Consider the following 20,810-nt stretch of genomic DNA (forward strand, 5'->3'; position numbering starts at 1 on the left):
ATGTATTTTCATTTCTAATGTAGCAATAAAATAAGTATAGTTATTAGTTTAGAAAATAATGTGTTCCCATTGGATAAAATATGGAGATTTTTGCATATAGAAATATATAGACGGATAAAGAAGAAAACACACACACTGCAGCCATTTAAGCCTATGGCAGTGAGGTGGCCCCCTGGCACGATCTCACCAGCTGTCACCCTTGCTCCAGAAGAAAAAGTCATGAAATGGTATAGTTTATCTTTCATTTTCAGCTCCACATTGTATCACAAACACTTTCCATGTTGTGAACACCCATGCAAAGCCATCACTGATGGATTGGTAATGTCTGTCCAGGACCTTCTTGTTTGTTGTTGTCAATGGTGCTGTTCCAAACACATTCATATACACATCTCAGTCCCTGTTTTGGAATATGGATATTCTGGGTTCCTAGGTTAGAAATGATCCAGCCAAGGAACAGAAGACCTACATTTTAAAAAGAAATTTTAACTTTATATTTTGATATTTAATATATTTGTATAACATATCTTGATCACACCCATCCTCACTCCCTTCCACTTTCCTCACACTCTCCCAACACTTCCTCTCTCTCTTTTGCATGCTTTTGTAGGTATTGTAGAAGCTTTTGTTTTAAAGGTAGGCATGGTGGCCCACACCTATAATCCAAGCCCTTGGGCTGCTGATGCAGGAGGATTATACAGTAAATTCAAGTGACCCTGGGCTATATTGTAACAAGACCTGGTGTCAAGAAATGAAGGAAACCAGCCTTTTGCATTGTAACCCAGACTGGCCTTGAACTCTTGATCTGCTTCTCTCAGTCTTTGAAGTGCTGAGATCACCAGTGTATATATATAGTAGGCCTGGCTTGAAGGCTCTGGATAGATTAAAACAGGGCTTCCAGAGTAGCTGGACAGGACCTGTGGGTGAGGCCTGTGGGTTTTCTGAGTTAGCAATAGTCTCCTTTGTGAAGCTGTAACTTCACAGGCCAGGGCAGCACCTTGCTGTGTTTCGGTGTCTGGATATCTGGTAAGGGCGCGAAGCCTCGTGTGCTGGGTGTTTGTCGCTGTCAGAGATTCTCCTAACCACTGACCAACAGCAAGATCAGGAAGTGTTTAAACTTCGTCAATGGTCCTTTATGTCCTTGTGCCCTTGTTGGAAATAGAAGTCCAGGGTCCAGTCAGCACCTAGCTGTCTTTTCGGCTCCTTTCATCTGAACTGATCCTGGAGTCCATGTCCCATATGAACTTTTACATATTTGTCTTTTGTTGTTTTTTGAGACGAGATCTCTCACATAGTTCTGGCTGCCCTGGAACTCCATCTATAGACCAGGCTGGCTTCAAACTCACAGAGATCCACCTGCCTCTGCTTCCTGCATGATTAAAGGTGTATGCCACAATGCTTGGCATTTTTCACATATTTTTCACATTAATTTCACATACTTGAAGCAATAAAAATAGTTATTATCTTGGGAAAAATAGTGTGCTCTCCCCTCACTGAACCAAATATGGGAATTTGGTTTAAGTTAAGCCTGGGTTGTGTATCTGAGGCAAGGCCTTGTAGCACTGTGGTTCCCATCTTGGTGGATAGCTTCAGGAGGCACCAACCATGTCAGTTTGGTGCTGGTGCTGGACCTTTATCTCTTAGTCAGTGAAGAGCTGGCCCAGTCTGTCCACACGGTGGTTAGCATTTGGCTCCACCAATTCCTCAATTCAGTTATCCATGGAAGATTGAGGTCCAAAAATATTAAATGGAAAGTTCCAGAAATAAACAAGCCATAAGTTTTAGGTGGTATGCTGTTCTGGGTGTGTAATGAAATCCTGCCGCCTCCCACTTCCTCCTGCCCACATTGAGAATTACCCTTTTGTGCAGAGTCTCCATGCTGTATTTGCTGCCTGTTTGATAGTTGGTGAGTAGTGTCTCAGTCATCATTGACTGCTGTGGAACTGCTTGTGTCTGGGTGACCACGGTTTTACCTTAGCGGCCCAAACACAAGAGAAACGAGACCGGCAGCTGAGATTTGCCAGGGGAAAGCTATTTGCGTTGTTTAAGTGAAAAGGTGAAAGTTCTTGAGTTACTGAGGAGAAAAATATATGCTGAGTTGCTGAGATCCACAGGAGAGAACCGAGAGAGAGCACACTCCATTCACATAGCTGTGTTACAGCATTTGTTACAGTTCTATTGGATTATTAATTCCCGTTAATCTCTAACTGTAATTTCTAAGTTAAACATTACTATGGAACATACATTAAAACAAAATTGTTGCAGCCAAATGTGATAATGTATTCTTATAATCCCAGTGCTTGGGAGGTAGAGGCCTGAGGATCAGGAGTTCAACTGTTAATGGAGTTTGAGGCTAGCCTGGGCTACATGAAACTTAAAAAAAAAAAAAAGCCATAGCTGCCATGGGGTTTAGCATCATCCAGATGAGACACCACAATTACAGTAAGGTCAAGATATAAGCTATTTTAGAAAGACTGGGACCTGGAGTCCAGCAAGTTGACCCCCACTTTTGAAGCCTGGAGCTTAGCAAATTGACCCCCAACTTTCATGTAGGTGAGTTAGATATTCCTGCCAGCCCTGGGTGCTGTGTGCTACCTGGGACAGACACAAGCTTGAGGACTGCCTCAGAGTCATCTTATTCTGCCTCTGGGAGGTCATGGCTGACCCTGGCTGACCCCACTGTCCCAGGCCATGAGCTCTGGCTCAGGACTGACACTAGGCTCCTGGCCTTCCTCCTTGTTCCTGAGCAGCTGTCTCTTTGTTGGCTCTCCCTCCTAGTCTAGTCGTAAAGGCAGGCCAGGGCCTTTTTGATCTGCAACATCCTCAGCTTGGATTCATACATTGCCTGTCATCATGCACCAGGTTTTCCTCCCTTGCTCTTTCCTTGTCCATGAGCTTCCTTCGCACCTAACGCTGCCCATGCCTCTACAGCCTTTCTGTGTTGGCCCATCCACTGGACAGGCTTCTTGCACTCCTCAACTCAACGTAACTCTTAGTGAATGTTGCCTGCTCTACCCCTACACCCTTCCCTGACTCCAGCCTGATCCCATGGCCCCCACCCTTAGTCAGAAGCTCTGTGTCTCTCCTCAGCCTCCAGGATGGTCTGATGGGACACCCTCTGTCTGTCCCTATCTCTGCCAGGATCTTTTCCAATCCTTTTAGATCTGCTCATGGTCTGAAGGAGGCAGTGACTATCATGTCTGTCCATGCCTTAAGTCTTCCTTCATGCAGAGCTCCTTGCCCTCCAGCTCCCGTCTGTCCGGCTGTCTGGCATGCTTTATTGTGCCAAGCTTGTTCCCTCAGGACCTCGGCGATCTCAGTGATAGTTAAGAAGCCACCTCTTTCTCCTTGGTCAGGTTCCTGCTCCTGTATTCCCTTCTCAGAGAATCATTTCTGATACCCAGCTGCAGTGACCATCTTTCCTCCAGGATATTCACAAAACACGCCCTTTGAGGCACGTGGTCACCACTTCTTTGATCTGCCGCTCTTTGCCGCAGGACCTCATAGGAGACCGGGCCCCCATGCCTGCCACTGCTGCTCTCCTCGCTTGCTCTCCTGTGGAAGACGCCTTGTTCACGTCTCCTAGTACCTACCTCCTCTGTACTGCGGGCTGTCCTGTGACATCAGGGTTCTTGCAATGTGTGTCTTAGTTACTGAGTATGCTTTTAAGTTAAAAAAACAAAACAAAACAAAACAAAACAAAACAAAACAAAACAAACACATTTACCTTTTACTAAGAACCAAATCATTCAGTTACAGAAAGGCCACAGTTTGAGTGGAAAGGCCAGATGCAGACTTGGGCCCTGCTCTGTCTTTTCCTTCATTCCTGGGCCTGGCTCTCTCTCCCTTCCCTCTCTCCCTCACCTGTTTCTCCCTTCCCCACCTCCATAGCTTTCTTTTGTTTTCGTTTTTGGTTTTTTTTTTTTTTTTTTGAGGGAATGGGTGAAGAATCACACTGTAGTTCAAGCTGTCCTGGAACTCACTGTGTAGCCAAAGATAGCCTCAAACCTAGTAATCCTCCTGCCTCAGCTTCCTGAGTAGCTGGGATTTAGAGGTGTGAACCACCACATCCAGCTGTGTCTTTCATTTATAAAATGAGTAGTCAGCTATGACACCTGTTTTGTGGTGTATAAGTTGTCTTCAGTTGATTTTAAAAATTAAGTTGCTGTATAACACACAATGCTGGGTTCCTGTCTCACCCAGTGCACAGTTCGTGGCTGTAAGTCAGTTCACGGCCACCATCGTCTACATCACTCTGCAAATCACAGGCCTGTAGCTGTGTCCCTGTTAATACAGCTCCCTACCCTACCTTCAGCTTGGAACAGTGCCCTCTCTCCCTCTTCCCCAGCCTGTCATACTGTCAAAATCACTCTAGGACCTACTGTTGGTGGAATCCCAAGGCATGTGTCTCTGTGACTAGCCTCTTGACTTGCCCTTTGAGGCTGTCATGAATATTTTGCAGTAGAAAAAGGTCCAGGCCTCTGTTTGAAGAAAGCTGTGTTTTAGCTGAGAGCCAAGGCCACCTCCTGAGAGAGCAGGTTAACAAGAACAACACAGGGAAGAAGTCTATATTGGATGTTGGTAGAGAATGAGGGTAGTGAGCCTGGGCACAGAGCATCAAGGTGCATACCGGGCCTGCCTGCCCAGGGCCACTCTGTAGCCTCTGAATGTAAATGTATCAAGTCTGAGGCTATTAAGTTGAGCTGAGCTCCACTGGGTTCGATTTGCTTGCTGTCCAGAGCTCCACCACAAATGGAATTAGAGATGGTATTGTCTTCTTGGTTGTCTTCTGAGGGTTGGGGTCCCTCTATCTTTCTGGATTTGGGGTGCTCAGTGCCTAGCCTGCTCTAACCTGGATTCTGATTACTCCTTCTCAGATGCTGAAGTTCCAAACAGTTCGAGGGGGCCTGAGGCTCCTGGGTGTCCGCCGCTCCTCCACTGCCCCTGTTGCCTCCCCAAATGTACGGCGCCTGGAGTACAAGCCCATTAAGAAAGTCATGGTGGCCAACAGAGGTGAGTACTACCATTATTCAGGGTTTGGGGTCAGCCTAGCCTGGCCTCCTCATCATTCTGTGCTGCCTGCCTGTCTCCTTTGTGTTTTCTCTGGACCCAGGAGTCTAACTGCATACCCTGCTTGTCCTAGGTGAGATTGCCATCCGAGTGTTTCGTGCCTGCACAGAGCTGGGCATCCGCACAGTGGCCGTCTATTCGGAGCAGGACACAGGCCAGATGCATCGGCAGAAAGCTGATGAAGCCTACCTTATTGGTCGTGGCCTGCCTCCTGTGCAGGCCTACCTGCACATCCCAGACATCATCAAGGTGGCCAAGGTAGAATCAGCTTAGCTTAGGAGATGCCAGGCTTTCCTGAGGCTGGGCAAGATACTGTGCTGTGCCCTGCACCCCCACCTATCAGTAGGATGTGTTCAGGGGCTGGAGGTGGAGCCCAGCACACCAGGTGTTTCTCCCACCACTTACAGGAGAATGGTGTGGATGCTGTGCACCCTGGCTATGGATTCCTCTCAGAGCGTGCAGACTTTGCTCAGGCCTGCCAGGATGCTGGAGTCCGGTTCATTGGGCCAAGTCCAGAGGTGGTGCGCAAGATGGGAGACAAGGTGGAGGCCCGGGCCATTGCCATCGCCGCAGGTGACACACAGCTCCTCCTGGGGCAGCAGAGAGGGGCCCTGTGAGAGTTTGTTTCCCTGACAAGATGTAGTAGAGATTTAGCCCGTTACAGAGACCCTATACCCTTCCAACAGGTGTCCCAGTGGTCCCTGGCACTGATGCTCCCATCAATTCCCTGCATGAGGCCCACGAGTTCTCGAACACCTATGGCTTCCCTATTATCTTCAAGGCTGCCTACGGAGGTGGGGGCCGTGGCATGCGGGTTGTGCACAGCTATGAGGTGAGCAGGACAGCACCTATGCTAAGGGCTGGGTGCCAGGCAGGCACCCCCTGTAGTGGGCTCTGGGAAGTGTGCAGAGGTGGTCACAGAGGGTACAGAGATGGTCCCATTGTCTGCCTGGCCTTGCCTGCCCTCCTAGGAGCTGGAGGAGAATTATACTCGAGCCTACTCTGAGGCCTTGGCAGCTTTTGGGAACGGGGCACTGTTTGTGGAGAAGTTCATTGAGAAGCCACGGCACATCGAGGTGCAGATCCTGGGTGAGTGGGGAGTTGTGTGAAATTGGAGAAGCCTAGATTTCCCTGGTTACAGCAGCCACCGTTGAGACAGCCAGTACCCAAGGGGCCAGAGGGCATGTAGGAGGAGGCACTTGGATTCCAGGAAAGACTGAATCCAGTTTTTTTGAATGCTCAGGAGACCAATATGGGAACATCCTGCACTTGTATGAGCGTGACTGCTCCATCCAGCGGCGGCACCAGAAGGTGGTAGAAATCGCTCCTGCTGCCCACCTGGACCCCCAACTTCGCTCACGCCTCACCAGTGACTCTGTCAAACTTGCCAAGCAGGTGAGGACATGCTCCTGGGGACATGAGCTCATTTTTGCAAATTTTCTTGGTACCTCTGTCCAGATTTTCTCATGGCTTAGGGGTATAGGCATTCTCTGTTGAAGGGAGAAGGAAGGCTTTGCAGGGAGGAAAGGGGCAGACATTCTCTTGAGGAGGAAGCAGTGCTTGCCATCCTCAGTGATAGCAGAGGTGCTTGGCTCCAAAGGAAGGTGTACTGGCCATTCCCTCTACTCTGCCTATATAGACTACCTTTTCTGTGGCACCAGCTCACCCTGGTCACTGTAAAGAGAACGAGAGTCCTTGGATTCTGGCAAAATTATGTATGGCATGTCCTCATTGCTGGCTCCTAACCTCCGCTGCAGCATAACCCATTCCCTCACTGAGGTATCTCTGCCAGTCTCTTCTGTTCGGCTGGTAGAGTGGATTCTGGGTATGGAGGTGGGAGATGTGTCCATAAGCAATGGCCTGCCCCAGTCTGGCCTGGGAACACTGGCCATGGCAGCAGGGTACCACCTGTGCCTTCCCACCACAGACTTCCCATCTCTGGATAGTCACACTGTCCCAGGTTGGAGCCCAATGGCATCCAGGTGCAGGCAGCCAGTGGGAACAGAGTGGTCTGAGACAAGGCTCAGCAATGTGAGCAGAGGCACTGTCGAGGTCTAGTAGAGCTGGGGTTGCCTCAGAGGAGCAACCTCACCTTGGTCTTGCTCTGTTCTTCAGGCAAATGCCATTAATCGTATCAGCTCAGACTCTAGGGAGTGGGTGTGTTATTCCGGAAGGACCAGAAGTGGAATGGAAGTAGGGTTGCAGTCCGAGTTAGCATCACCATTGCTAGTCCTCAGAGTGGCATCACTTGAGGTGATGGCCAGAGTGAGGACACTGGTCACAGATGACCGCAGAGTAGCACAGGAGGGAACTTCCTGAAAAGCCTTCTGTAGTGGGGAAGTGGACTGGCAGGCCCAGGACTTCAGGTCTGAGGGAGGAAGCAGCTTCAAACGCAACAGGGGAGGTCTAGGGTGGGTTGGGGATGTCTTCACCCAGACTTGCTGGTGTGGCCTGGCCTTAGTAGCTTCAGTGGAGCTGGAGCCTGTAGAGTGTTGAAGCGGAGGTCTGTGCTGGTTCTGGGTGCTGGCCACTGCAGGGGAGCTGATGGTAGGTGGCTGAATTGCTACAAGCTGTTCTGTTCCAGAACCTGTGTGCTGGGCAGACTTGTGTGGCACAGCCCTGCCCCCAGGAACCTCTATTTATGGGCCACCTCTGCAGGTAGGATACGAGAACGCTGGCACTGTGGAGTTCCTGGTGGACAAGCATGGCAAGCATTACTTCATCGAGGTCAATTCCCGCCTGCAGGTGGAGCACACGGTCACCGAGGAGATCACAGAGTGAGCACTGGGCTAGGCAGGGGTGAGGTGGGAAGGGGCTCTAGAGGGCAGCCCAGGCTTGCTTACTCTCACTTCAGTGGACCTAGGGACTCCACTAAAAGAATAACACGTGGCTATCGTAAAAAACCAACACAAAATAAAAACAACTCAGAGCTTACCCACCCCTCACAATAAGGATGCTAGGTGCTACCAGGCACTCCATGGGGCCCTCCTGGCTGTACTTGTGAGGAAGGGACCCATCACCCCATTTTTCAGATGAATGAACCAAGCCTCAGGGAGGAAGAGAATTATACAAGTCCACACAGTGGACTCAGTCTCTCCAACCTGTCTCCAGCACTGTGACATTTCTTATGTCTAGGCATAGCCTTTAGGTATTTTTTCCATCTTTGTTTATTATATAGTTTTATGCTGATTAGACATTTATATGGACTTAAAACAATTTTTTGAGATTTGTTTTTATTTTAAGTGTATGAATGTTTGTCTCAATGTGTCTGTGTATCACGTGTGTATAATGCCCATGGAGACCAGAAAAGGGCATAGATCCCTCAGGACTGGAATTACTGATAGTTGTGAGTGCTATGTGCATGCTAAGAATTGAACTCAGGTCCTCTGGAAGAGTAGCCAGTGCTTTTAACTGCTGAGTCATCTCTCCAGCCCCTTAGATTAAAAAAAAATTATATATTTTATTTTTATATGTATAAGTGTTTGCCTATATGTATGTATATTCCCCACAAGTGTGCCATATGCCTGCAGAGACCAGAAGATCCCCCAGAATTGAAGCTACAGAGGATTGTGAGCTGCTATGTGGGTGCTGGGAACTGAACTCACTTCTTTAGCAAGAGCAGCCGGTGCTCTTAGCTGCTGAGCGACCTCTCTAGTCCCTAGAATTTTTATTCTCTTTTAAAACTTGCTGTTTAGCCAGATGTGGCAGCAGCAGGGGCAAGCAGATCTGGCTAACCTGGTCTACGTAGTGATGGGTAGCCAGGGCTATGTAGAGGAGACCCTGTCTCAAAGCAAAACAACGAAAGGGTTGCTGTCTGTTGAAGGCATCCCCTGACCATTATTCTTTGTGAATACTTTCACCATCTGTACATGTAATAATTCTATTGTCCTGTTTTCTGTTGGACAGTGTATTGTTCTGGCTTTTGTGGTTCAGATTATGTCTATTAACATCTGTCTAAATTTGAGCCACGGCTTCCTAGAAAATTTGTACCAGAGTATTCTCCCACAAGCTTTGGATATAGACTTAGAAAATCTACTTATTTTTACAAACTGTGAAACTAGTTTTCATTATTCCAGGATACATATTTTGAGCCCTTTAAGTAGTAACCTTTGGCATTGGACCAGTTTACCTTCCATGGAACATTCCTGATCCAGTTTCCTCCTGGCCCCACTGAAGACAAATACCGCTGCCCAGTAGCTGCCTTTGCCTAGCGCATGTCCAGAAGCCCACACACTTCTGGCTCCCTAGTGGAGCCAGAGTCACAGAGACTCCAGCCACATTCCCTGGTCTATGCCTTGGTGCTGCTCTGTCAAGGACTTGCTTGCTCAGGTGTCAGGGCCCCAGGGCTTGAGCCATGTGCAGGTTGGGCTAGCTGTGGCTTCTCTGACCCTCAAGCTCTTCTGATGGGGGAGTACTACCATGGAGATCTAGCATGCAGGCAGGGTCAGTGGCCTGCAGAAAGGGTGCCATGGTGACCATCATCACCACTCTGCTTTCGCTTTCACAGGTGACATGGAGTATGCAGGCCAGTCTGCCAGTAGAGTACTGGCCACGAGCCCCAGACCCAGTGCATTAAACCTGGAGGGCCTTGTGGTAGCATTCTTTTCTTTTTTTGGTTTTTCAAGACAGGGTTTCTCTGTAGCTTTGGAGCCTGTCCTGGACTAGCTCTGTAGCCCAGGCTGGCCTCGAACTCACAGAGATCCACCTGCCTCTGCCTCCCGAGTGCTGGGATTACAGGCGTGCGCCGCCACCGCTCGTCTTGATAGCATTCTTAAGAGTGGCTGTTGTGCTTAGATGCAAGATTGTAAAACATCAGAAGCGAACTTCTGCCCTCCTGGGTTCTCCCGTTGTGCTGTAAGCCTGTATTTAAGACCTCCTCCCTCCTTCAGTAAACGGCATTCGGCATTAAAAAAAAATATTTCCAACCTACCAAAAAAAAAAAAAAAAAAGTGGCTGTTGCTAGCCGGGCGCTGGTGGCGCACACCTGTAATCCCAGTACTTGGGAGGCAGAGGCAGGCGGATCTCTGTGAGTTCAAGGCCAGCCTGGTCTGCAGAGTGAGATCCAGGACAGGTGCAAAGCTACACAGAAAAACCCTGTCTCAAAAAACTGAAGAGTTGCTGCTGCTCAGGCTAGGTTCACAAACTATGCAAACATGGAGAGCCTTCTGCTCTGCATGTGCCTGGGGAACATAGTGTCCTGACTATGTCTAACTTTGCAGGCCTCCAAATAATACAGCTCCCTGTTTTTATTTGTTTGGCTTTGGTTCTGTTTTGCTTTGATTTTTTTTTTTTTTTTAAGATGGGGGTCTCCTGAGGTCCACATTGGTCTCAAGTTTGCTATATAGCCAAGGGTGACCTTAGACTTCTAATCTTCCTGCCTCTACCTCTCAATGCTGAGATTACATACCTGGCCTTGTGATTCTCATTTTGCAACCAGCCCTCCCTTGCATACACAATGTAGCCCCCATGCTCCAAGAGTGGGTGTTCCAACCCTGTGACCATGACCTCTGCCTGCACTTCCAGTCTTGGTGTCATGTGCAAGCAGGAGTTTGCACATCTTAGGGCAGGGGCAGGCAAAGGACAGGGCTGTTGGAAGAGGCCATCAGGAGGGTGAAGGGCAGGTGGATATCTGTCTTCTGGAAGCTTCTTAGGGGGCTTGGGCAAGCAGGGCAGGCTGTAGGACCACCAGGTAGAGGACCCCAGGCTGTTTGGGCTAAGAGGAGGATGCAGCAGCATTGGCCTGTGTGAGTTACAGGACCCCTCCTCCCGGCTTCTCCTCATTCTCCTCCTTCCCTGGTGTCCTCCTCATTTGCAGCGTGGACCTGGTTCATGCTCAGATCCATGTGTCAGAGGGCCGGAGCCTGCCTGACCTGGGCCTGCGGCAGGAGAACATCCGCATCAATGGCTGTGCCATTCAGTGTCGAGTCACCACTGAGGACCCTGCACGCAGCTTCCAGCCCGACACTGGTCGCATTGAGGTAGGTGACTAGCAAGTGTGACACCAGCTCCAGCCTGGGTTGAGATTCCTCACAGCCTCCCATGGTGCCTAGGTCATTACCCAGGGGTCCAGGTGCAGCTGCTTAGAGCACATGGGAGCCCAGGACTGTCCTAGAGTGAGGGAAGACCATTCCACAGAAAGCTAGCAGAAAGCCATTCTGGGAATGGGGACAGCTGTGGGCCCCCAGATGTGAAGCCTTGGCCCTGATGCCTTGCTGGTCTCTATCCTGCCTTCTATCAGGTGAGAGGGGTGGCTGGCAAGGCAGGACCTTGTGGGGAGCAGAGGATTGGGATCTCTGTAGCAGGGTGAGCCGAACAGGAGGCCCCTTGGGAGAAAGCAAAAGACTTCTTTGGAGGGCAGCACTGAGGCATGGGAAGTTCACCTCAGTTCTGCCCATTTTCCCTCAGGGTTGGAGCATTTGAACTCAGGTGCTTGTCCCTTGCATTCCTTGTCTGTGGCTCCAGCCTGCTCCCTCTCCCTGCATGTCAGCAGCACTGCCTACCCGTCAGGGGATACAGGACACCAGAGGCACTCAGGGTTGGCACTAGTATCCAGGGTACAAGGGCAGCAACAATGAGCAGGAGCCAGACTCCAGAATTGCAAAAATGTCCAAAAGTAGTACGGTTGAGTGTGGAGCAGGGCTGGAGTGCTGGGTCAATTCTGACGGCCTTGAAAGCCCAAGGGCCACCATAGATGACCACCATGTTCATTTCTGAGTCCCTAGGGGGGTATCCCTGGGCTCGTGCTGCCTTATAGCCCTGGCTCTTTTGCCCTTGTCTGGGAAGGGGCAGCTGATGGCTTGGGGCTCAGAAGCGGCTGCTGGGCTTGCTCCTCTCCACCTCCACCTCCACGGCCAGGGGCTGGCTTTAGAGCCGGTCACCACAAGGTATTTTTAGCTGGTGGTTCCTGCACACAGCTGAGTGTCCACCCTTAAATATTGCATGAAGTTCTTTATTGAACACAGCTTGTGCCCTTAGCAGCCGAAGGGTGATGCTGAGGGTGTTCCCAGGCCAGTCCCTTTGGCCTCCTTCTCTCCCTGGATTTTTTCCCCCACCTGCCCCCTGCCTGTCCTGAATGAACACTCACCTGTGAGTGCAAGTCTAGCTACCCCAGACACCCGACCCCATCTGTGTCTGCCATTTCCCCTCTGCGTGTCTCTCTTGGGTTTCCTGGACGAGCTCAGGTGTTTTCTTCACTGTGCGTGTTCCCTCTCCATCTCCTTCCTTCCCTCTCTGTTCCTTCTCCCACCCTCCCTTCAGGAAGAGGGAATGTGGGTGGATGTGAGTCTTCCCCTCCCTCTCTCTTTAAAAACAAACAATAAACCAAGCTGGGCGTGGTGGCGCACTCAGAAGGCTGAGGCAGGAGAGTCATCCTAAGTTCAAGGCTAACCTAGGCTACATTGTAAATTCAGGCTGGCCTGAGCTACATAGTGGTGTTTCAAAATCGGAAAATGAACCATCCGAAGCCTTCCTTGGTCAGCCTGCCCGTCTCCTTTTCTTGCTTGTGGTCCTGTGGTCTGTGTACTTCTGTCTGTCCCAGGGCTGTTTGGTCAGGGATTGCTTTAGCTACTTCTTCCCCAGGGAGCAGCCGGCAGTGGTCATTGAGTGCTGCTCCTGGAATGATGGTGGACAGAGACTGGGTCTGCAAGGGGGGAGGGTGGTCAGGCAGGTGGTGGAAGGCCAGTGGGATGGGGCCCCTTCCTTCCCACCTGGGCTGCTGACTGGGCTGTGCATGAACCAGGAGCCTTTCCGGGCATTTCCTCCTCTGCCCGGCCTTGCTGCAGCACCAGAGCAAGCATGGACTCAGAAAGGCTGCGGCCTGCGTCTGTTGACGGAAGTAGGAAGAAACTTGACTGGTCAGGGATGGGCTCTCTGGATAGCCTTGAGCTCAGCCTTCGGGGGGGCCATGCTGGGAGCCCAGCTGACCTCCAGTTTCCATCCAGCTGCTGATTTGTACTTCCTTCTGGTGACAGGTTTTCCGGAGTGGCGAGGGCATGGGCATCCGCTTGGACAATGCCTCTGCCTTCCAGGGGGCTGTCATATCACCCCACTATGACTCTCTGCTTGTCAAAGTCATTGCCCATGGCAAAGACCACCCCACGGCTGCCACCAAGATGAGCAGGGCCCTGGCTGAGTTCCGTGTCCGAGGTGTAAAGGTGAGAGGTTGCGCCCTCCCCTGCCTTTGCCCACTGTGGGCATTTGGTCACATGTCAGGTGTGTGGCCTGCTTTGTCCTTGCCTTGCTTTCCTTGAGGTGGCTCTTAGCCTCAGTGACACAGAAACCTCTCTTAGCTGTTCTCAGACTGCTGGTGCCTGGACCCTGCTGGGTCTCTGTGTAAATATGGATCCCTGGGCAAAAGCTGTAGCCCTGATGGATGAGCTGAGACCATCTGCCAGTTCCCAGCTCTCCTGGCCTGGCATCTGGAGTGGTAGGTGCTTCAGTGTACCGAGAAATATATGAGGGACTGGGCCCTGGCCACAGTGGCTGCCTGACGGCAAGGGCCTCGGCGTGCCCATTACCTCCTTGTTAGGCTCCGCTTCTAACTAGTTTCTGCAGCTGAAGACACATCACAGCCAAGAAATGCTGTTGTCTTTTGAAGCCAGCACCTGCTCAAGTATTCTATGGGGCACCCTTGGGCATGGGCTTAGGCCCCCAGCCCGCTGAGTTCTTCCCTCCACTCCCAGAGGCCCCCAGAGGTGCTCGGGCCATGTGGGCAGTGCTGGTGCTGACCTCCTAGGCTTTGTGACCTCTTCCAGACCTTGACGGCTGTTAAAGCTTGCTGGCTCCCAGGCCCACTGTGAGGGCTGTCCTTATAATGGCCCGTCATCTTTCTCACCGTTCACAGGTCCTCTCAGGGACATAGTGGGCTTCAAGACCCATTGGAAAACCTTGTGGGAAGAAGGGATGTTTCAAGCCTGTCCCCACAGCCCATCTTAGGAGGGGGTCAGTGTTTTTCTAGAGGCTAGGGTCTGCATTCTGCTGTTTAGAGCTCACAGGCTGTTGAGGTCCATGTCACCCTGGGGGCAGAGGTATGCTGTAAAAATCAGCTCCCTACATCCTAGATTCACCGGCTCATGCTCTGGGGCCTGTCTTTCTTGTAGCTGACCAGGGTCGGAAGTGGTTGTTGGGTATACACTGAGCTGTCCCCTGTATCTGGTTGTGCCCTGATCTCTCTGCTTATTTTTTCCACCCTTAGCGCCAGGTACCCTGAGCACCACCTTATATCCCTGTCCTATATTCCAGTGCACTCAAGATCCCAGCATCCTCTTCCAAGGATGAGAACAGGGACAGCAGAGTCCATGCCCACAGAACAGCAGCAGGATTGGGGGCCTGTCTGTCCTTCCTGTGTACCTCCTACCTTATGTCTGCCCTCTCCTATGTCTCCAACTCTTGCTTACTTCCCTCAAGGACCTTAAAACAGCATTTCTCTAGGTCATGCCCAGGTATGTTTTGGTGTCAGGAGCCCTGGGTGTGTGTAAGCTTGGCTGCACACTGTGGACACAGCAGAATGTTCCTCAGGCTGCTTGGCAGGTCTGGGATACCAGTGTCTACTTCTAACTTCCATTAAGCACGTAGGTGCTTATATAAGACCCATCTCAACAGTGTGGCTCCACGGGTGTGGGAGGGCCGAAGCAGCTTGATATCAACAGGCTGTGGGGCCCAGCCAGGCATCACCTCACCCAGCAGGTCAAAGCCAGCTTTCCAGGAAAGCCCAGCATACAGTTGTGTATCTTCGAACAGCTGGGTGGTGCCATCTCACACAGGACCTTCCTGATGGTCCTGGACTCATGCCTGCCTTCTGGCAGGGCCAGCAGACACCAGCTCTTGACTGCTGCCCTGGGCTTCCCCTATAGGCTGGCTGCGAGTCTTGGACTAGGAGGACCACCTCTGCTGGGCCCTGGCAGCTTTAGCCTTGACACCAGTACTGGTCTATGTGCTTCTGATAGCCTCCCTCCCTCCCTCCCTCCTTCCCAGGGACCAAGCAGAATGAGACCAAAGACCTACACTGAAGTGTCCCCAACAATTTTATTATAAATAGAAACAAGACTCCCTCTTGGTGGCTGCAGCCCCTGCCTTGGTGGCTCTGAGCACCTGTTGGTGGGACCTGTCCCTTTAGTCTGGAGGCCAAAACCAAGGAAAGGGCTTGCTGTCCCACCAAGTACTTGGGGAGCCTGAGGTACTGAGGATAAAAAGCAGAGTGGGGCCCAGGGCCGTGCTGCCCACCCAGGCTGGGTGCTGCCACCTGGGCCCAACAGTGGCACTGCTCCTTCCTCAGGGCACAAAGAGGCTGCCCTCTTGTCACACCACACTCTCCTCCAGACGCTCTGTACTGCCCCCCATCCCCCGGCACCCAGCTCCCAGCAGACCCCCATGTACAGAGTGACTCCGCCGGGCCCAGGCTCCTCCCAGGCGCCTGGCATACCCGTAGCACCCACCAGTGTCTCCCAGGTCCAGGGAACAGCTGCGCTGGGGGCGGGGTGGAGGGCTCCTTGGTGGGTGGCTCTTGGGCATGGGGCTGGTGCCACCATTGGTCTGGGATTGGACATGGCTAAGTTTGAGTGGCAGGCGGCCATTCCCAGCTCCCCGGCCCCGAACCAGCAAGGCCACAGTGAAGACCAGTAAGGCGGCCACTAGGACCCCACCTACTGCCACAGTCAGGGTCCCGCCCAGCACATGGGCCTGTAGGGCATGGCACAGGGGTGTGGCTGGTAGCGTGGAGAAGTGGGCACAGCCCAGCAGTCTGGTGGCCGTGAGGTCGGAAGGCCCAGCAGCAGGTGACAGGGCCAGCAGGCAGAGGTCGTAGTCAGCACCAGGAACCAGGTGCTTCAGCAGGAAGTGGTGACTGGAGGCTGGTACGATCCTGCAGGCAAGGGCAGGTGGTCAGAGCCCCAGGGTGGGGTACAGCCCCCATTCCCATCTCTCACGTTTGCCCTAGACAGCCCCTCAGGCCTGAAAGGCCCTGTCAACACACACAGGCCTGTGCTCCCTCAGGAAGGCAGAGACAACAGGCATCCATATGTAGGATAGTGTCAGCGCACAGATAGGTGTATGCACTGACAGGCCTCAGGCAATAGGAGTTGGGGCGGGGTGGCACCAAGCAGACAGAAGTACCCGAGGGCGGGAGGCAGGTGCTTCAGCAGACACCTACACTGCCATTACTGATGGTCAGGAAGGCTGGCACACACAGCCGCACCTGAGACCCCCTTCCTCTGCCCCAAGCAGCTGGCTCAGCCATGCTCCGAGAGTGTAGAAGTTTAGAAGGAGGGCAGGCACAAGCCTGGAGGGGACAGGTAGGACTTGGGGACACAGGGCCAGCAGGGAGGCCTAGTGAACAAAGCAGGCTGAAGGGCATGTGCAGGGCCCATCCTCACCGGTAGATGAGGGTCTCGTCCTCGCTGCTGTTGTACTGGATTTGGAACATCCACACGGGGTCAGATGGCCGCCCCGGGCCCCAGCTCACCAGGCCGGAGGTGGCAGTCACCTCCGTCACTTGCACGACCGGATCAGACTCTAAAGTCCCCTCGCCCTCGGCAGCAGTTCTAGCAGAAGCAGCGATGTCCGAGGGCCCGGGACGGCCCCCCTCAGCACTGGTGTTCCCACCATGGGGCAAGGCCAACACCCGGAGCTCCACGCGGGCTGTGGCCTCACCAGCAGGGTTGGTGGCAATGCAGGTATAGGCTCCTGCATCTCCTGCGCCTGTCACCCCAATCTCTAGAGTGCCGTTGGGGAAAGCCCAGGCTCGTGAAGAGTTGCCAACCAGCCGGTCATCAGGGCCAACCCAGTGCATGGTGGGCACAGGGTCACCAAGGGCCCTGCACCGTAGAGTCGCCCGCTGGCCCTCTAGCACCCATAGGCGCTGTGTGTGACGAGCAATCAGTGGAGGCTCGCAAGAGAACTCTCCCTCAGGCACTGCCCAGAAGTAGCGTCCCGCCAAGGGTGGTGGGGAAGCGCAGGTTTCCAGGTCATCCGGCCGGGCCAGCCGCCTCAGCCACAGCAGCTCACAGTTACAGTGCAGTGGGTTCCCGCTGAAGCTCAGCACCAGGGGGGAGGGGGAGGCCTCAGCATCCCGACCTCGGGAGAAGAGTGGGTCAGGTGCCAGTGTGGCCAGGCGGTTGGAGGTGAGGTCAAGGCGGGAGAGCTGGCTAAGCTGGGCAAAGACACCTGGGGGTAGTGCATCGATGAGGTTATGGTCCAGGTTAAGGGTATGCAGGGCAGGCATGGCACCTATGCCAGCCCAGGGAACCTGGCGGAGATTGTTATAGGACACATCCAGGTCCTCGAGACTGTCGAGGAAGTCATCAAAGGCCCCTGGCGCAATGCGGCCCAGCTGATTGCCACTGAGAATGAGGTGCTGCAGGTTGACAGGCCCCCGTAGGCTGCTGCTGCCCAGCTCCACCAGCCTGTTGCCATCCAGATGCAAGGAGCGTAGGCTCTCCAGGTCTCCAAAGGAGCGGGCCCCAATGCGGGTGATGGCATTTCGAGACAACGTTAGGTCCACCAGCCCTGTCATGTTGCGGAAGTCAGGTGGTCCCAGTGCCTGGATGAAGTTGTCAGCCAGGCGCAGTTCAACTGTGCGCCGGTCCACGTTGGGTGGCACAAACAGCAGGCCTCGGTGGGCACAAAGAGTGCTGAGCGATTCCGACAGGTTCTGGCACACGCAGGGCAGCGGGCAAGCGGCGGCTCCACTGGCCAGCAGCAGCAATAGGAGTGGCGGGGCCATGGTGAGCTCCCTGTGGGAAAGGGCCACAGCCCCGGGCACAGGTGGGGCTGGGGCAAGTGCCCACTTGTGCCCAGGGCACGGTCCCAGGAACCAGTTTCCAGAGTCTGGACTGGGGAAGGGTTGAGTAAGAGGCTTAAGGGGGACCCCAGGGAGAAAAGATGGCTGGGGCTGCAGGCTCAGGCCCCCCAGAGTAAAGGTCACATTTCCCCAGCAGTTGAACAGAATCCAGGTACCAGGGACAAGGTGAGGCATGAGGCAGGAAGTGGAGGAGGGCCAAGAGCAGGGAGGGTCCCGGAACTTCCTTCAGGCATCCTCTGGAATGGGCAGCCCCCTCCCCCTCCGTGCCTTCCCCTCCGTGGCTGCTGAGGACGGCGATCCCCCAAATCCCTGGCGTGCACTGTGGCTCCTCCCCGGGCGGGCCTCCCGCTGTACCCTGCCGGGGCGGGGGAGGGGGGCTCACCTGGTGTCCATCGTTCAGGGGGCGCGGGCCGGCCTCCCCGCGGGCCCAGCCGGCCTCTGCCGACTCCAGGCCGCTCTCTCGCGGGGGGGAGGCCCAGCCCGCCAGCCGCTCGCCCTCCGGCCCATGGCGCTCGGGCCCTCGGCCCCGGCTCTCTCGGCTCCCGGCACCTTTTCTCCGCGCCGTTCGCGGTGGCGGCGGCGGCGGCGACAGGCAGGCGGGTGCGCGCGGGCGGACACGCGCGCCGCGGACACGCACGTGGAGGGCGGACCGGGAGGGGCACGGGGATCCACCCGGGCCCCGGCCCGGCTCCCGAGGTCACGGGGACACGCTGCCACCGCAGCGCCCACGGGTGGCACTCAGTCACGCCCGAGGCCCGGCCAGGCCCGTCGCGCTGCCCCACGGCGCTGCCGCAGCACACTCACCCTGGCACCGGCGCGCGCGCCCCCGGCCACCCTGGCGCCCAAGCATCCTGCGCTGCTCAGGCGGGCGCCGCGGCTCTGCAGACAACCAGACAAAGCGCCAGCTCGCAGGCCCTTTCACCATCTCCCAGAGACGGGTCTCTTGTCACATGTCTCTGGGCACCCTCCCCAACACGCCCACATATGCTCACACACCCACACGTTCCCGCACCCCGGGCAGGGCCGGGCGCAAACCCGCACGGTTGCTGGGACCCTCGCGTTTACAGACACACACTGAAGGTCACAACCGTTCTGCATCACCGAGTCACGTGAAGGATCCCCCCACAGGCCCCGGCCCGGGGGGCTCGGGTGGCGCCCCGAGCAGGGCTTCTGCGGGTGGGGCCTGAGGGCTCGGCCGCGGGACTGGCGTCGCGCCCCGCCCCACCGCGCCCCTCCCTCCTCTGCTGGTCTCCCTCCGCCCTGCCCGGCGCTCCCCAGCCAACCGGCCTCCGCCTCCGGCCGGATTGGTCTGCGCTGCGCGCTTTCCCAGCAGGCTGGCGGTGGCACGCTGTTTGAAGCTGTGCGTCAGTGGTCCTCCCCGAGTCGCTGCTCCGCCCCCCGTCCCCGCGGTGCCTCTTAGGGAGTGTGGCCCGAACGGTCTAAACTGTGAGGTGGCTTCAGAGCCGGGCCTTGGATGAGAGTGCTGAAACTCAGAACCAGGTTGGGCATCGCGGTTCTTGTTTGTCTCCACCTTCAAGAGTGGTTCATCTAGTTGGCATGGGGAGTTGTCACCTCCTACGGGGCATCTCAGCCCCTAGACTACCTGGGCCCTTCTTCCTCTTCCTTTTCCTCTGGTTCTCAGGAGCTTGTGGGTGGCAGGAATCCAGGGAGACAAAGGCTGGAGTCTAGTCCTGCTTGGTACAGCTGCGCAGCCTTGAGCAAGTTACTTAACTACAGAACAGTTTCCTAGCGGAGACCTAGGGCTGTTAATTGCCCGTATTATTCACACCTAAGGGAGCAGGAAACCGCGCGGCTTGAGGGGCTTAAGTTCTTGCCGCTGGAAGCCACTGCCTGGATTGTTGCTGTTGTTGGGACGCCTCAACTGTTATAAACAATTTGGATCTTTAGTCTGCTCAGCTGTGATGTGAGGCAGTGTCAGATACCTTTTCTTCCCCCAAAGAGTTCCCTTCACTCCAAACATACACGAGTTCTAGCATCTGCCATGTGTTGCCCTGTGCTGGGAGCCAGGTGGTTTCTGGCTCCGTTCCTACCACTCTGGAGCTTCCAGTAGAGGCGATGGTGGTGGGACGCTCTGAGGATCCTGGCTGGGTTCTTCAGGTGCTCTGGTCTCTATTGTTTTAGGGCATGGGCAAGTTTACAGGAGACAAGCAGGTGCAAGGCACTGATAACTGGGTCCTGCTTTGTAATCGTTAGTGACTTCCAGTCAGAAGCTGGTGGGCAAGGCCCCCCACTTGTCCAATCTGTTGGGCAAAGGTGGCAGTGTTGGGGCAGCTCAGGGGAAAGGTGTGGGCTGAGCAAAAGAGATTAAGAGTCTAGGATTTGTCATGGGACAGAGGTCCAGTGTACCCAGTCACACAGGAAGCTGGGGAGCCAGGGTAGAAGACAAGGCCTCCATCTACCAGATATTTGGGGAGCATGGGATCCAGGGCTCTTTGGGGGAACGTGGAGATGCTGGCCACCATTCCACCTAGCTCCAAAGACAGAGGCTCTCACCACGGGAGCAGCAGGTCCAGATCAGGGCATCCTAAGGACAGTGGTGTGTGAGAAGTGGCAGAGTAGAGGGGTCAAGGAGGAGTGTTTGGGTGGGCGCTGTTGACAGGACAGCAGGAGGCTGCTGTTGGAATCAGGAAGAGGGGATCTCATGATAGTGGGTTCAAAAAGCGTGGCTGGTGGGGGTTAAAGAGCAGTATGTGTGCTGATATAGGAGAGGCAGAGCTAGGTTCTTTGCTTTGGGGGGTGTTAGATCTTTGTAGACCCAAGTTAGAGGGGTGGCATTGGCATATGTTCTGGGGTGAGCAAAGATGGAGACACACATCTGGCCCCTGGCAACTTGAGGCATTGCCGGAAAGATGGAGATGAGGGAAGCCATAGTTCAGGGTAGTCTCTTCCCTCCCTTGAGCTGCACAGTGACCCTCTGCCTTTGTCT

The 20,810-nt window shown here is 54.2% G+C and overlaps 3 protein-coding genes across 6 annotated transcripts in view; 2 read left to right on the forward strand and 1 right to left on the reverse strand.

Annotated features, from left to right (window-relative positions):
• Pc (pyruvate carboxylase) overlaps window positions 1-20,810 on the forward strand; it is a 104,139-nt gene that overhangs the window by 78,659 nt on the left and 4,670 nt on the right. For all 3 annotated transcript variants that reach the window (XM_036201217.1, XM_036201226.1, XM_036201235.1), the window contains 9 exons: window positions 4,875-5,010; window positions 5,141-5,325; window positions 5,475-5,640; window positions 5,754-5,899; window positions 6,039-6,156; window positions 6,311-6,462; window positions 7,726-7,844; window positions 10,883-11,045; window positions 13,038-13,220. In XM_036201217.1, the coding sequence (XP_036057110.1) occupies window positions 4,875-5,010; window positions 5,141-5,325; window positions 5,475-5,640; window positions 5,754-5,899; window positions 6,039-6,156; window positions 6,311-6,462; window positions 7,726-7,844; window positions 10,883-11,045; window positions 13,038-13,220 (1,368 nt within the window). The remainder of the gene's footprint in view (window positions 1-4,874; window positions 5,011-5,140; window positions 5,326-5,474; window positions 5,641-5,753; window positions 5,900-6,038; window positions 6,157-6,310; window positions 6,463-7,725; window positions 7,845-10,882; window positions 11,046-13,037; window positions 13,221-20,810) is intronic.
• Window positions 13,227-20,808, forward strand: LOC118592376. The gene is made up of 2 exons (XM_036201264.1): window positions 13,227-13,492; window positions 14,308-20,808. Exon 2 carries the CDS (start codon window positions 18,036-18,038, stop codon window positions 18,939-18,941), a length of 906 nt encoding a protein of 301 aa, XP_036057157.1. The 5' UTR covers window positions 13,227-13,492; window positions 14,308-18,035; the 3' UTR covers window positions 18,942-20,808.
• On the reverse strand, window positions 15,072-19,125 carry Lrfn4 (leucine rich repeat and fibronectin type III domain containing 4). 2 transcript variants are annotated; one of them, XM_036201255.1, is made up of 3 exons: window positions 18,246-19,125; window positions 16,437-17,795; window positions 15,072-15,925 (listed from the first exon to the last, which is right to left on the reverse strand). In XM_036201255.1, exons 1-3 carry the CDS (start codon window positions 18,254-18,256, stop codon window positions 15,364-15,366), a joined length of 1,932 nt encoding a protein of 643 aa, XP_036057148.1. In that variant the 5' UTR covers window positions 18,257-19,125; the 3' UTR covers window positions 15,072-15,363. The 2 variants fall into 2 exon arrangements, with proteins under 2 accessions (XP_036057148.1, XP_036057140.1); XM_036201247.1 differs by having other exon boundaries at window positions 16,437-19,125.

This window comes from Onychomys torridus, chromosome 1 (genome assembly GCF_903995425.1).
Source record: "Onychomys torridus chromosome 1, mOncTor1.1, whole genome shotgun sequence".
In the NCBI taxonomy this organism is placed as follows: domain Eukaryota; kingdom Metazoa; phylum Chordata; class Mammalia; order Rodentia; family Cricetidae; genus Onychomys; species Onychomys torridus.